A 16,926-nucleotide genomic window follows, 5' to 3' on the forward strand; every position below is an offset into this window, starting at 1 on the left:
TACCCTCAGGTTTGTATTGCTACCAAGTAGATTAGTAAAAGTAATTCTGTATCTATGTTGGTAGATAGCAATTCATTCCAAAATAATTCTCTCAATATGGGGTCAAATGCGATTTGAAATCCACAAAAACTGCATAAAGGGAATAATTGGATTCAAAGGTGTATTTCTCCACTAGTAGGAGTTGTAGGATTATCACTTGGTTCTGGTAAAACATCTAGCCTGTTCTTCAGCCAGGATATAATTGTTTTCAATCCAATCATAAAACATTTCAAATAGATGTTTGGCATAGATTTTTGTCCCTTTCCAAAGGACATTAGAATAATTCTACACACCTTTTGCTAGATTAATTTCCATGTGAGTTCCACTCTTTTTTCCACTGTGTTTCATTCTAGCTCTGTGATGGTGAACCTATGGCATGTGAGCCAGAGGTGGCACGCAGCACCCTCTTTGTGGGCAAGCGAGCCGTTGCCCCAGTTCAGCTCCGCCATGTATGTGCACGCATCTCCCACTGACCAGCTGGTCTTTGAGTCTTTGTCACACATGTGGGGGGGGTGCATATGCATGTGCAGGGGGCGCGTGCATGCACACATGGGGGATTGGTCATGTGTGGGAGTGCATACGCATGCACGGGTTGAGGCGTATGCATGCATAGGGGGCTGCATGCGCATGCATAGGGGGCTGCACATGCATGCACGGGGGTCCATGTGCACTTGTGTGGGGGGCAGGGCACATGGGCAGGGGCTGTGCACACATTGCATTTGGGGGGTTACATTCAGGGTTACATGCGCTTTGGGCATTCGGTCCGGAAAAGGTTAGCCATCACTGCTCTAGCTGATACACATAAGAAATACACATGATAAACATATACGCAGATGTATTAAATGCTAGGTACAGGAAATGTGAAGAAATGAATGAAGATTCTGAAGGCTGCCAGATTGCAGGAAGCAGGAAGCAACCCTGAGGAAGAGCTGTGGCTGAGTAGAAAAGCACAGGCTTTGGACATAAAAGATACCAAGCCCAAAGCTTCACTGGAAAAACAGCTCTACCTCAAGATGTGGAGATCTGCTATAATCTCTAAGCAAGCAACTATGAGATTCACCTGATAATACCTTCTTACATTTGTAAACCACCAGAAGGCAAATGACATAAAAACATAGTAAACCTACACTACATTACCTACATAAAAAGTCCACAAAAAACCCACTGTTTTATTGGGGTAGTACATAATTTCTATACTACGGTAATATTCTTTTTCTAGAAAAGCATAGTTCAATACACACACTTAAATGACTCTGAGAATTAATTCTAAATGTTATATATGAGAAGAAAAAACTCCAATCATACTTGCATTCTAATGAACTGAGCAGAAAAGAAAGGGGAGGGGGGAGTCAAGAAATGTTATGATATGCAGAGGCCTCATCTCCTGCATAAAACATCTGGGAATGGACACATTTCATAAACATTACCCTGACAAGATTATTTGACAGGTCAGTTAATATAAATGTGTTAGCTCACTGTACTACAAGATAACAACAACTATATTAGAAATGCACCGATCCCCTGAGAGGCTCAGAAGATTTGGAGGTGTGGGGGGGTTGATTATGCACAGAATAATAAAAACATATGTGCATTCAATAAGTACACCATAATCAAAAACATCATCTTAACATTCCATAAATACTACAGTTTGGGGAACACAGGAAAACAGAACGATTGTTAAACTGTGAGTTCGGAATAATTATGGCCATAAAAATCTTTCTTCATACAAAATATTACAACAATATCAAGTATTGTCAGTCATCCATATTTTTTTTGGCATGCACAAGCATGGAGATTTTGTTTAGATTTCAGCAGAACTCTGTGGCATGTGCACCACAGGCTTTTTCTGTGGCTTTGAAGGAATAAGAAAAACTTGCTAGAAAGCCAGCAGAAAGATCATTTTCCATGGGCCAAATGTGGCCCCATCAATCTGGTTTTGTTTTCAACTGAAGACTGTGCAACATAGCAGCTATATTACGTCCAAGGGAAACAAGTAACAGTAGTCCACAGAATTTTAAAATGAAAACCTCAATAGTTAAAAACCATTCTACACGAGAATCTTTGTATGCCTTTTTCTTGGGGTATATATTTTCCTCACCACAAAGTTCCTCAAACTGCATTTTCTGGGCCTTAGACCAACAGAATAAGGAGTTTAAAAGAAGGGTCAACAAAGAAATCCTTAACTATTGTGAAGATGGCACAGATATTTTGTGAAAAAACTTCTCTTTAGTAATATTCAGCATCAATAGAAGTAAAATAGCATTTATAACCATTTTGAGTTATGGGTTCCTTTTCATTAAACTAAACACATTAATTTGGAGAAAAGATCAACCAAAATCTGGACATAAACAGGACTTCCCTCTCTTCCAAATAAGAATTTTTAATATGCAAAAGTTAATATTATTGTTAGACAATATACAAAGCTAAACTGTATATTATTGTAAAATACTGGACAGAGTCCAACATATATTATTATTATTATTATTATTATTATTATTATTATTATTATTATTATTATTATTATTATTATTATTATTATTACTATTACAGTTGAGAAATCTTCCTTGCTTTTTTAAAGGCATGACAAATGCTTTGTTTTAGAATGAATGCCTTAGAAAATAATTTATAAGTGTGATTGATCACATAATTTAAAATTAAACATCAGTAAAAGGACTAATTTAGGTCAGAAAGAAACAATGGTGTAAATAGATCAAAGTAATAATTAGATCTTCAAATCTCGATGGTAATAGCAATAGCACTTAGACTTATATACCACTTCACAGTGCTTTACAACCCTCTCTAGGCAGTTTACAGAGTCAGCATATTGTCCCCAACAATTGGGTCCTCATTTTACCCACCTCGGAAGGATGGAAGGCTGAGTCAACCTTTTTGAACTGCCAATTGCAATCAGTTAGCAGTCAGCCTGCAGTACTGCACTCTAACCACTGCGCCACCATGGCTCTAACTAAAAAGTTATCAAGGTTTCTTAAAGTACTACAGGTTTGTAGTAGTAAAGTACTACTATCTACAGGTTTGAAAGTGCCACCATGAAGAATTGTCACAAACAGTAGTCCAGGAGTTATATCTACAGTTAACATTTGTTTGAATTATTCTTCTGTATTATGTCTCCTATCCTGGATCCCTAAACATACTACTGAAACTCAAAAAGATATAAGGATATAGATATAGTCATGGTTGTTTTCCTCAGAACTAACTAACAATGATGATGACACATCTCAGCAAAAATAGTTTACTTAGCAGGATCCAATCTGGGTCAGTCACCAGCACCAGAGGTTTTGTCTTCCAAACTTTTAAACGTGCTGGAGCCCATCCACTCTGCTACAGTAGAGAGAAATTTCCTGAAGATGGGCTCCAGCTTGAGTCTGAAAGCTTGGAAGACAAAACCTCTAGTCCTGGTGACCGACCCAGATTGGATCCTGCAGGATTATCCTTGGACACATATATCTGGCTTCATTCATAATTTACTTATGGAAAATTTGATGAGCTCTCTATAAATGATCATCTTTGAAAAAAATCACTTGAGAACTGGACACATATAGTTGCTTCTGTATGATCTGAATGTCCTATGCCTGATCATGTTCAGAACAAAACAGAAAAGTGGACTTACCTCCAGGTTCTGAAGTAGTCTCTTCACCAACTAGACTGTCTGATGGCCTAGCCAAGGAAAATCCAGCCATGGTGATCATCACCAGGCAGATACGGCAATATGAATCCCAACTGAACATCTTCTCAGTGCCAGTCTGTGGTTGTCTTCCATAACTCCATGTGGACTTTAATCCCATCTGAGCTCTTCTAAACAAACATGGGCTGAAAGCAGCACTTAAGCCTTGGTAAATATCTTCTTATTCCCAGCTTCTACCAATTCTCCTAAACAGAAAAGGAGAAAGAAAATGTGAACTAAGATCATCACCAAAATGACAACATTACATTCTTATGAAACACCCTCTATATGTATCCTTAATCATCCTCAGTTTAAGCAACTACTATTCTCCTGTTCCAATTTTGTTTAAACTCCAAGATGTCATGAAATGAGATGGCAATTTAAGTAATGAGAGAAAATCAGAGAAATAAATGCAGTAGTTCAAGAAGTATCAATTTAGTATTGACTAAGATAGTCATCTCTTCTCAAAGATCCTGAGTCCATCAAAACTTTTAGCAGATTACACATAATAAAACTTCTGCCAATTTTGAAATTAGTCTTAAGAAAGATAGCTACAATTGTTAAATACCATATTATATTGATAAAGACAAGCACAGACCTGGGACATTTGAATTTAAATTCTACTTCCCATGATGAATCACTGAGCCAAGGTTAAGATGCCATAATAACATATAATACAGTACAGAACTTTTAAGATTTTATTGAAATATCAAATTCCATAAACACGGGGGGGGGATAAAACCTCTCCTACAGATAGATAGCAAATATACCATGATATCAGTGGGATAGGTGGCATAAAAATTAAATAAATAAATAAATAAATAAATAGCTTTAGCCTGGCCTATTCTACTGATATGCTAGCTTTCTATCTGTGGTGAAATTATGGGTGTTGATTTAAACAGTTAACCATCCTCAGCCTACAATAATACAGTTTAGAAACACTGTAATCTACTAAAGTTACTTTTATGCTGTTTCTGTAAAGTGGAACTATAGATAATCTTCCTCTAAACTGAAACAATGTAAACACCATAATAATACTTAGCACTTACAATTTTCAATATTAACTGAATGTATCTGAAAATATATGTTCTATAGGTAAAAAGCAATCCTATATCCCACATGCAGATATCTTTGGAATCAAGGATCTTTATTCTCAGTGATTGTAAATTACTAAATTAATGAGACACAAATATATTACAGTCACAATCACTCATGGCACTTCTGTATTCTTAACAGTTTATTCATTTTGTCAGATCTTTTAATGGAAAATTTGAACTGCCCTGTCTGAATATTCTGGAAATATGTTGCAGCTGGTAATAAGTCAAGGAAAGGTGTTCACCCATAATGTTTAGGAAGGCACAGAAAACATTTAGTAATTATTGTTTGGTGGTTATTGTTGTGATTATTTTTTAGCAATTTCTGATATGTTTAAATAATGAGCAAATGATATACTGATACTGTGGGATGCTTGTTTTCTGTTCATATTTTACTTTACACAATCCAGACTCTTTTGATTGGAAGATACTAACAAGACTGAAAATAACTAAATAGAAACAACTAATATGAAGTACTAGCAGTGATTGCTGGACTAGAAGATACGTCTCCAGATAAGGGAAATTTGGAATGTGTGGTTTCACTACATGTTGAAGGTTCTGTATGCTTTTAGATAACCAATCAGATGGCAACACTTAGTTGACCTTAGAGCTGAACAAAAAAGACAAACCACAGTTAGACCTGTTTAGTATCTCACTGGAGGACCAATAACAAATACAAGCCTATAGGGTAATTGAGTAAATGAAGAAGACAATGGCAAGCCAATTATGTATTTTACTAAGGAAACTTTGTACATCCATCCATTAAAAAGCTATTTTATGTTGTGGTTATACACTAGGCTGGAAACTAGAAAATTATGAGTTCTAATCCCACTTTAGGCATGAAGTCATTGAGGTGACTTTCAGCCATTCACTATTTCTCAGCCCCAGGTATTAGGCAATGGCAAATCACTTCTGAAAATGTGCCAAGAAAACTGCAGGAATTTGTTTGCCCAAAAAAAAAAAAAAAAAAAAAGGAAACAAAATCTATTAAATCATCAAAAGTGAAGCTGAAAGAGATTTGATTTTACTAGTTTTTTTTTTCCCGGCATAGCATTTTTTTTCCCAATTTTTGATTGTTGCTTAAAGTACAGTATTTTTTTTTTAAAAAAAGAATTTTGTATTTAGCAAATAATATAACTGTCGAAATGCACAGCCTTATCATGTGTCATTTTGCAAAATTACTGCATTCTATTTTTGCACTGTGCAGCTCTCCTGTGAATTTGCATGGCTGGAGGCCAAGAATCAATTAGAGCGGATTCTCTTTATCAAGGTTCATGCCTTCATACACTGCAAGATAAAAGATAGAGCAACTCCATGTTCAGTTCAGGGACAGATGGCCTTACTTGGTTGGAAGTATATAATAAAGTGTCCTTTCAGGCAGTTACGTCTGCAAAATTATCTGAGGATTCTGCTCTGGAGCAAGTTATTGCATGACAGACTGTTTCTTGAGTTCATGATTTGTGGGCAGGAATGTCCATTTGTATATACAAGGAGTAGTCCTGAAATTAGGAACTCAGGATTAGCCACGATGACGTTTATAACTATTCTTGTTCAACAAGGTAGATGCTGCCCAGACCATACAAGGGATGAAGTCCCTGCCTAGCAGGTTTATATTTCCATTTAAGTATGGCAAATCAGGCTGACTGGAGAAGTATAGAGGGACTGTTCTATCCCCATACCAGCAGAATGGAAGGAAGACCAGATAACAAAAACAGCTGTAAAATCAATCCCTTGATTGTGATTCACATGTATCCCTTCGTCCTTGAACTCAGTGTTTGAGCTTAGATACTTCTTTCCATCTCAATCCCAGCCTTTATAATGGAAATCAAAATACAGGTAGTCCTTGACTTACGACCACAATTGAGCCCAACATTTATACTGCTAAGTGAGACATTTGTTAAGTGAGTTTTGTCCCATTTTAGGACCATTCTTGCCACAGTTAAGTGAATCACTGCAGTTCTTAAATTATTGTTAATTGTTAAGTGAATCTGGCTTCCCCATTGACTTTGCTTGTCAGAAGGTCGTAAAAGGGGATAACATGGCCCCGGGACACTGCAACCGTCATAAATATGAGCCAGTTGCCAAGCATCTGAATTTTGATTACATGACCATGGAGATGCTGCAACGGTCGTAAGTGTGAAAAATGGTCATAAGTCACTTTTCACTTATATACACACACACACACACACACACACACACACACACACACACACATAGTGCTACCAGGAAGATTTAAATATTGGTCTTCCTTATTTTCTCCAGGTTTTCAGGTTCATTCATTCATTCATTCATTCTTGCCTCTTTTTTCTCTTTCAATAATTTTTACACTACAAATGAGACACACTTGTAAAATAATTCTGGGCACAAAAGGAAAGCACTCAAGTATCATGCAACTTTCATCAATTGCATACAAAGGAATAGAAGAAAGAACAAAGAAATAGAAATAAAATCCTGTTGAGGTTTGCTACACATTGGTCAAAACTGTATTATCAGGTTGTTGTTTTTTTTCAAATCTTTCCCAGCTTGGTGTCTACAGATGTATTGAATGATGTTGCCTATAACCCCCATTCACTTAGTTTGGCTACAGATGGTAAGAGTTGCAATTGCAAAGACACTAGATTGGGGAAAAGGTATGTTATATTCTCAAAGGAATAAAAACATTCAGTCTTGATTGTCTAATGTACTACTTTAAATCTGAATACTGCTAGTGGATCTTCATAATTCAGAAGCAGTATCCGCATTCCATTCTTCTTTTTATCTTTTCCAATAATATGCTTGGGTAAACAGAGATAGGGCAGGATTCCTTTTCATGAACTGTTCATATTTATTTGGTCATTCATTTATTAATTTTATATTAAGCCTTTATTATTGTTTTATAAATAACTCAGAATGTTGAACATACCTAAGACTCTTTCGTCCTCCTATGCTATGAGGTGGGTTGGGCTGAGGGACAGTGACTGGCCCAAAGTCACCCAGCTGGCTTTCATGGCTAAACTGGGATTAGAACTCAAGTCTTCTTTCTAGCCTGGTGAGACTCAATCAGTCTGTCCAGTCATAAAGTTTCTCTAAGCATAAAGAAATTTAGGAAATATGGATTGTACTACAAAAGGGACATAGGAAGCAATTTAACCTCTGGAGTTCTATATTGGTTATAGACAACAATTGACATGCAGAGTTGTGTTCTGTGTAAAAATCTTCTAAACACTTCCAACACCTGCAATCTTTAGCATGCTCTTGCTAAGAAGAAACAAGGTATTGAACCCAGTGGAAATCAAGAGTGCAAGTCGTTGCAAAAATGAGTGTCCTATATGTTATATGTTCTGCAGAATTTAAAAGATGGGTGAGTTTACCTTAAAGTACTTTGTCCAGTTCTGGGCACACTTTAAGAAGGGCTTGAAATGAACTTGGACAAATTCAGGGAATGAAATGAGGAACAAAGAAAGCAATATTCAAGGCATACCGTGCATACCCTATGAAGAGAAGTACTGAAGGAATTAGGCATGTTTAGCTTTGAGAAGAGGAAAGGGTAATGGCTGCATATGGTACCTGCCTTAAGTACTTGTCAAAATAGAAAGATGGAGTCTAGTATAAATGAAAGAAATAATTCTAATAGAATAGCATTCTTCAAGTTCCTGGAAATATAAAAGAAGTCAACATCTTTTCCCTAACATACATGCAGACAGACAGTGAAGGACACTGAATAATGGATTTAAATTACAGGTAGGCAGATTCTGTTTGAATGCTAGAAATAACCCCCTATCAGTTAGAGCAATTTGTTGAAACAAGGTTGGAGATCCATCTGTCAGGGATACTTTGATTTGGATTGCTGTCCATAACAGGGGGTGAGACTTGATGGTCTACTCTAAACAGTCCTTTCCAACTCTGAATTCAGTAGTTCTACAAATATTCCTTAGCAGAGCCAGTATCAACTAAGACAAGGGCCAATGAACCCAATTTCAATTATTCTTTTTCTTTTAACAAAAGCAGCTTTTCATTCTTCCAGGCACTGGAAGCAATTATGCCTTCTTAAATTCATACCAAAGTCAGATTTAACTACATCACTCTTCTTCCAACACACATTAGTACCTCCCTCTCCCAATTTATGGAACCCCATCCTCATCTCCTAAAGCAGATGGGCCTATCTTGAAGAAGGCACACAGGTGAAAAAACAAAACCAAACTATTTATTCAACCTGCTTTGCTGGCACTGCTACTAAATGATCTTATGAGTGAGACCGCCTATGCTGAGTCATTACGGACCCCCATCCCAATGTTTGGAATACAGCCTCAGCATGCTTTTTTGGCCCTCACAATTCTGGTTTCCTGACTACAATAGCATAATCCCTTTTGGAGTCTTAGGCTGAGCAAAAGCCTCACATGGTGTTTATTTTTCCCTCTGAAAGGGAACTCTGTCTCTCCTCTCAGCCGTATACTGGGCGGAGTTGTCAGCCACCCATGATTGATGGCTCACCTTGCCACCCTGCTCATCAAGTCAATTTTCACCTCTTCACATACCTGCCCAAAGTGTTGTTCCAAAGTGACAAGCATTGGAGTGGGGAGGGAAACAGTCCAGGGTTGGGAGCCAAAATGAATTTCTTCAAGCTGTAAGCTCTACATTTTTTTCTTTTTTCTTTTTTTAAAAAAAAACACACAAGCAAACAAGTAGTACTTGTTCTAGATTGGCAGTAATTAAATTGAAGCCAAAGTATTCATTTTAATCTTATCCCATTGTTATGTGTGTGATGTTTATCAGTCCCCCGAGTGGTTGGAATTTGTTGCCGGTATGTTGTCTAAATCAATATGCCAGCCTGTCTATCCTATTAGGCATTAAGTAATGCAATAAATATGTGCATTGATGTATCAGTGCCCGTATAACCAATTAACTGGGTAGCAATTAATTGATGGCACACTGGAGCTGATTGCCAAGGGACACCAGGGCCCCCTCTCTCTTTCTGCTTTATAATCTTCAAAGTGATCAACTATTAAACATTAATTCTGGAAGGTTATTTGGGAAAACAGCCCAGCAGCCTCAATAGTTTTGCATTGTCCAAATTCTTTTCAATCACTTTCCCACCTCCACCCTCAGGACTAGCCTGTGTGTCTCCCAAGACCTCTATGGATCAGAGAAAGAAATCTGCATTTTAATTGACATTCCAAAAGAGTACTGGGGCTGCTTATTGCAGCCTATTCAAACCAAACAGGCTTTTCAAATGAAAATGAGTAAAGGCAAGTAGAAGATTTACAGGGATTTGTACAAGGAAGACAATGAGGTTTGAAATGTCGAAGGGTGCTTCATACCAACCAAATAATGGGCCATTATTTGAAAGGACATTTTTATATATTAAAATATCAGCAATTGGGAGTGAAAGAGACTCTCTCTCTCTGTGTATCTCTCCTCTCTTTCTCTCCTTAAATTCTGAACCCTGAAAAGGGAAGAGACCTGAAATAGTAAAGATCCTCAAGGATAAATTCTTTTGGTTTGCATTAGTACTACAGCACGTTTCTACTAAGCCCGTTTAAATCTTTGCTTTTGATACACATACTGCTGTATAGCAGTCACTAAAGGATTCCATGTGTTATCATTTTTCCTAGCTGGGTCTTCGGTGCAATAAGTAAAAGAATTTGCAAACATGTAGGTATGACATATGTCGAGCTCATGTAACTTGAGGCTGCCACTTGTTCCTCTGAAGCCACAGCCACTTCTTCCTCTGAAATCCCTTCTCTTCAAATCAAAGTCCTTTAAACATTATGCCAAGCAAATTGGAGCTCTACAATTCAGATCCTGTTTCAACCATGATAATTGGCAACGTTTGTTTTTCTTTTTTTTACTACAACATGCCGTGCATATTTCATTATCTGGAACGTCATCGGAGGGATCAGGATGGGTCTTCAGCATTTTAAAAACACGATGCTGGAGCTAAAGACCTCAGCGTAAAATTCTTCCAGGGAGAACTTGAGATTCTGTCCCTTGAAGCCAACTCATAAATCGGGAGTGGGGGGCAGGGAAAAACTTGGCATAGGCTAAAATGTTTATTTGTACTTCCAGCGTTCTCTGTTAAACCAGTGTTGGAAAAGAGTTATGGGAATTTAATTAAGCCTGTTGTAATAATTAAGGCATTAGTACAACAAGTTTTGAGGATAGACTTGGAAGAGGGGAACACTCTTAACACTATGGACATCAGGAGCTCACATAATGGGGCTTTTCAGATTCAAGGACTGCTAAGGCAAAGGCGGAAAGATCCATCCTGAAAAACCAGAGAACCAGGAAAGATTCTAGATCGATCTGCTAGATAGGAACCGGGGAGGCAGCGAAAAGCGCGCAGCCGAGACGTTCATTCCCCACCCTGAGTTCGATTCCCGTCAAACTCAGTACGCCTGGAATTTTTTTTTTTTTTTATTCCCTCGTAAACTCTTCCACGTAAAGCACCACATCGTGAAATCTCGCTCATGACAAGCGTCGTTTAGAAAAGGGATTGAAATAGGTTTACTAGGCGGGGGAGAGAGAGAGAAGAAGGAACCTGTCAGAAGCCGCAGGCGGCTCTTCCCGAGAAGCAGCCCCTCCACTCCATCACGTCAGACGGATCGCAACTGGGGGCTGCAGCTCAACCCACCCAAGGGTCCCTGTCTGGGTAGGTAGGGCTGCACCTGGTTTAACCAATTCCACCCACTTAAACGACAGAACTCGCTTAAAGAAAGAAAGAAAGAAAGAAAGAAAGAAAGAAAGAAAGAAAGAAAGAAAGAAAGAAAGGAAGGAAGGAAGGAAGAAAGAAAGAAAGAAAGAAAGAAAGAAAGAAAGAAAGAAAGAAAGAAAGAAAGAAAGAAAGAAAGAAAGAAAGAAAGAAAGAAAGAAAGAAAGAAAGAAAGAAAGAAAGAAAGAAAGAAAACAAAGCTTGACAAAGCTGCCAAACTTCGGAACGACCCCGCTCCGGATGCCCACCCCCTCCCTCCCCGCCTCGGGAAGAAAAAAAACAACAACAACACAACTATGTACCATCTTGCAAATTCTGACCGGCAACCGCACGTTGCAAATTCTCCATTCCGCCGAGCGCAAAGTTAATCGTTTGGGAAGCGGGGCGCGGGGAGCTTAGCAAGAAAGAGTTGGAGGGATCCGTGCTTTTTGAGAGCTTGGAAAGCGGGGGATTACGCCGTCTTGGCCAGCCGATTTTCTCTTCTCTCTCCCCCCCCCCCCACTCCTCTTTTTCTCCGCCTCCCCTTCCCCGGCCGCTGTGCGCCTCTCATCTCCAAGCCAAGCCCGGTCCAATTACCTTATATGAAAAGGCTCCGACAAAACGATCTGCTGATTCCCTTACCCAGGCGTGCGTACCGGACGCAGCGACGAAGACAGGCTGTCCGGAGGAGAAGAAGGAGACAGAAACAAGCTTGGCAAAAATAACAAAAATTAAAAAAAAAAAAATCCCACAATAATCGCCTCCGACTTTATTCCACGCTCGGGCGCTCAAAGACGTCGGTCCGAAGTCCTAACGAACCCGGGCGGGGGGATTCGGCGGCGACCACCTCCATCCCCGCGCCTCAAACCCTTTCCCTTCTTTCTCCCCTCGGCTCCAAAACTCCTTGGGGCAGACGGCGGAGGAGGGGGAGTGGAGGTAGAAGCGTTCAGTTTAAAAAAAAAAAAAAAAAGGACGGGGAAAAAAAAGAATTAAATTTAAAACAGTCACGAGAGAGAGAGAGACAAAAATCGGAGGATCCAAAAAAAAAAAAAAAACTTTTTTGTGTTGTTCTCCTCGCTTCACTCCAGGATCCAGATGGAGAAAGACTACGGCCGTTCCCAAAACTTTCTCTCTGTCTCTCTTTCCAAAAAAAAGCAGGACGTAATAGAGATGTTTCGAGTCCTGATCATTCGGGATCCATTCAGAATCCTCTCGCCGCCAAACTCTAAAGCTTTATCAACTCTTACAACAAACCCCTTTTTTCTCCCTCTCCTCCCCTCCTTCGCTTGGTCACTCCCCCGAAGTTGAAACCTGAGCCGTTTCCTGGACGGTTCTTCTACCAATCACGAGCGGGGCAGCAATTCCCCTACTACGCGCTTCATATACGTTGGAGAGAAGTGGGGTTCGCCTCTCGTTGTCTCCCCGCAATTTTAAAGGAGCGCGCGCGCCGTGGGGAAAACGCCTCCAAGCGGCCCCGCAGAAACAGCCCTTTTCTTTTCTTTTCTTTTCTTTTCTTTTCTTTTCTTTTCTTTTCTTTTCTTTTCTTTTCGTTTCTTTCTCCCGCAGACACACGCCCCAAATTTTTGCCGATTCTTAACCGCCTCACTAAACTATAGTGGGGTTGGAGAAACGGGAACAGTCAATATTCTATCCTGTCTGGAATAACACGGAATAATTTCGATGATTTGTCTAGGAGGGATTCTCAGTCATCCAGGTCATGGTTGTCTCAAAGGTGCCTTTTTTTTTCTTTCTTTTTTCCAAAAAAGAGCCTTGGTGGCGCAGCAGACTAAAGTGCTGTTAACTAGCACCAGCTGCCTGCAATTACTGCAAGTTCGAATCTCACCAGGCTCAAGGTTGACTCAGCCTTCCATCCTTCCGAGGTAGGTAAAATGAGGACCCGGATTGTAGGGACAATAAGCTGACTTTGTATAAAAAAGAACACCACTGGGGGGGGGGTGAAAGCCCTACTAAGCAGGTATATACAAAAGTATGAAGGCTATTGCTTAATGCATTGTAAGCCGCCCTGAGTCTCCGGAGAAGGGCGGCATATAAATTGAACAAACAAACAAACAAACAAACAAATAAATAAATAAATAAATAAAAGGCAATTGGCTTCGGTTCTGGTTGAAGAAGTTTCTTGGACGAGATGTTCAGTCAGAACTGAAGAAGCTTCCTAGGTGAGAGGCAAAATGTCTTCGAGGAAAAATAAACTCCAGCTACCTTTTGAGGAAAAAAAAGCACTTTGGGGACAATTTCGATGATTATGCTTCCATTTTTTGGCCGATTTAGGACGATGTTTGGTATCAGCAAGGGATGTTTGCAAGAATAGTCAGTCTGGATAATTTTTTCTGGTTGCCCTGTCAATCTCCCATGAACAAGACTGGAACTTTTAACAGTCAAATATTAGACAATAATCTATACTCAGTCATACACAGCTGATAAGTGAAGGACTAGTCCAGAGGTGTTAAACTCACAGCCTGCAGACTGGATGCATCACATGCAGGCCACGCCCGCCCCCAGTTTAGTGAAGGGGGAAAAAGTTGTGATACATCAGGTGACGATAACATTAAGGCCATGAGTTTGACACCCCTTGTCTAATCTGTCATAGGAACCGGAAAAAAAATTGAAATCAGTCTTTTTCTCATTTTAGGCAGCTTCATTATTACCTAAACCAAGATAAAATATTTGTATTCTATAAAAGAGCTAGAAAGAGCAGAACCATGAAAAACATGGTATTCCCTGGAAGTGTATGTTGAAGGCTTTGAAGAAGTAGGATAGGGAGAGTATTGACAACTTTGAATTTCGGTGTTGGAAAAGAAAATACCATGGACAGCCATGGAAAAAAAAAGGATAATTGAACAAATCAACTTAGAATTCTCATTCAAAGCACAAATGACCAGGCAAAAATTATCCTACGACAGAGGCATTAGGTTAAGATCTAGCTCTCCTGAGAAGGCTTTAATCCTGGAAAAAATGGAAGGGAAGAGAAGAGAAGAAGAGAGTGACCAGCAGCAAGTTGGATGGACACAGTTACAATGGCAATGAATGCCCTGATAGAAGATCTGAAAGATTGGGTTAGGGACAAAAAGTCACGGAGAAAATCTATGTGGTGACTAAGAGTCAATAATAACTTGATTGCACATAATCAATAAAAATGATATAAATATTTACATAAAGCAAACTAATTAATCCCTGTCCCTGGGCAGAATTCTTAGCTACCTATTCTACCACATTAGTTCTACAGTTTTCTTATGGAAAGATAAATATGCAAGAGGAAACAAAATTCTTATGCAGATTGGTCTGATTTTAAGGGCCAATTCTATATCTGTAACATTTTCGCATTGAGAACATCAGTAGAATGTGCTTCTGGGGCCATGTATACAGGATATGCACATTTGGCATGGAACATGTATATTTCCACGATGCTATGTACTTCTAGTGGTCTTTGCAAACTCAATTCACTCAGAAGTTGGCTACATGGTTGTTTGAGAGGTAATACAAAAGGTGGGGGGAGGAGAGGGGGAGAAGATCATGACAAACATTCAAGATAGCCCTGGCAAGAAGCACAACCGTAAATATCAACTCTATCTTTAATGTAAGATTTAACAGATTTAACAGAGTTGACATCAACAAAATCTTGCAATTCTGAAAGAACCCCTTCCGCCTCTTATTTTTATGCTCCAAAAAGCTAGGTGAGTCTCTTCTGAGATGCTTTCTCTACTTTCCACTACTCTCCTTCAGGTTCATATTTTATTATCAGATTATTGCTTAGGCTACAGGTCTTCCCTCTGTCTCCCAAGGTCATTCTCACATACCATTTTCATACTTTTCCTCTAAAATGGTGAGGTTGTCAGTTCCCCTTTGGCTCCCAACTCACCTTGACTCTTCTTGAATTTCTCCAGTCTTTTCTAAAATAAAAAGCAAAGAGATAGCTTGTCACTTCAGCTAGGGTTTCCAGTTATGCTGAAGGTGGCTTTGTATTCTTCCAAACACAATCTGGTTTTGTGAAGACTATCTATTTGCTAATTATCATTTAAAAAAAAAAACACTCTACATGATTGGGGGAAAAAAATCCACATTGGCTAGCTAACACCCTCCGTTTGGAACGACCTACCCCTAGAGATATGCATGATCCTGGATCTCCGGACTTTTCATTGGGCCCTTAAAACTCACTTATTTCATCTAGCCGGGCTGGCTTGATCCCATCTTTCGGTTTTAATTTGTAATTGATTTTATTGGGGTGTTTTTAAATTGTGGGCCGAAATTATTTAATATCTTTTTAAATTGTTTTAAATTTTGTATGCTATGTTTTACCTTGGCTGTTCACCACCCTGAGTCCTGCTGGAGAAGGGCGGTATAAAAATCAAATAAACAAACAAACAAACAAACAAACAAACAAGAAAGAAACAAGAAAGGAAAGGGCATTTAGTGAATGCTGCCTGGTAGCTTGAAACTGCTTCCAATTATTTGGGAGGCAAAGCTAGTGGCTTTACAGAAGGGGTCTCAATCCTATATTTTGGGAAGACAGTTTGATCTGAACCCTTTTTAGTAAGTGGCAATAACAAGCACAAATGTCACTGAAGACATATTAGGGGAGATGTTTCACCTTTTCTACGTTTTCCTTCTCTGATTCTGTCTGCAACAAAGTGAGGCGAGAGGAAGGAACCAGAAGAAAATCGGGAAAAACAAAAACTTATATTTTCTCTCTCTCCACACTGCTAAAATACTGGCAGAGGAAAAATATGAATGCACAACAGTGTCAGTAACGTTAACATAAAAGTGGCCTAAACTGCAGGAGTCAAAAAGGTTTTCCTCCATTGCATGTTCATAAGTTACATGGACTAACAACACAGTCAATGTAAGTATTCTGAATGTTCTTCTCCATCTGATGGCAACATAGGGGGTACATGTTGGGACCTTCATACTTTTATTTCCCCAAATTAAAGTGGAACAGCTGGGGTTGGGTAAGCTCAGGAGAAATTCCCAATTTTCTTCAGTGATTCTTGCCTATGGGCCTGACTCACTGTAGGGTCACGCCCAGCGTTATTGACTTTCTATTCATTTCTATCCTGTCTAGGGAAAACAACAATGAACTCAGGAACAGATATGCACAACATTCAAAAACCTACACAAAGAAGGCATTGGGGCAACAATGCATTTATTTGGAGAGCACTGTTTAAAAACCCGAAGAGTAGCTATATACAAGAAATTCAGATTTTTAATATGGAAAGCCGGAAAGAATTTTGCTCTGATAAATTATTATCAAAGTGAAATAGGACACAAATGTCACGGAAATCAATGCAACGTTTTATGGATATACAATACACATTTGTTTTTTATTTAAAAAAAAACAGAAGACAAATTAACATTTTATTTTACCAGATGTTGATGATTTATTTATTTCTAGATTGTGCTGAAAAGATTTTAGCTAAATATAAATAGAG

The 16,926-nt window shown here is 38.9% G+C and overlaps 1 protein-coding gene across 5 annotated transcripts in view; it reads right to left on the bottom strand.

Moving 5' to 3' along the window:
* The window catches only part of FGFR2 (fibroblast growth factor receptor 2), a 121,794-nt gene extending 108,843 nt beyond the window's left edge, over nt 1-12,951 (bottom strand). For 2 of the 5 annotated variants that reach the window (XM_070945734.1, XM_070945732.1), the window contains exons 1-2: nt 12,080-12,951; nt 3,668-3,927 (exon numbers count right to left, since the gene is read on the bottom strand). In XM_070945734.1, coding sequence (XP_070801835.1) covers nt 3,668-3,842 — 175 coding nt within the window. In that variant the 5' untranslated portion in view covers nt 3,843-3,927; nt 12,080-12,951. The remainder of the gene's footprint in view (nt 1-3,667; nt 3,928-12,079) is intronic. The other 3 variants (XM_070945736.1, XM_070945735.1, XM_070945737.1) reach the window with 2 other exon arrangements.
* Between the last annotated feature and the right edge of the window lie 3,975 nt (nt 12,952-16,926).

Source organism: Pituophis catenifer, unplaced genomic scaffold (genome assembly GCF_029215685.1).
Source record: "Pituophis catenifer annectens isolate HBS135680 unplaced genomic scaffold, rPitCat1.0.hap2 SCAF_6, whole genome shotgun sequence".
In the NCBI taxonomy this organism is placed as follows: domain Eukaryota; kingdom Metazoa; phylum Chordata; class Lepidosauria; order Squamata; family Colubridae; genus Pituophis; species Pituophis catenifer.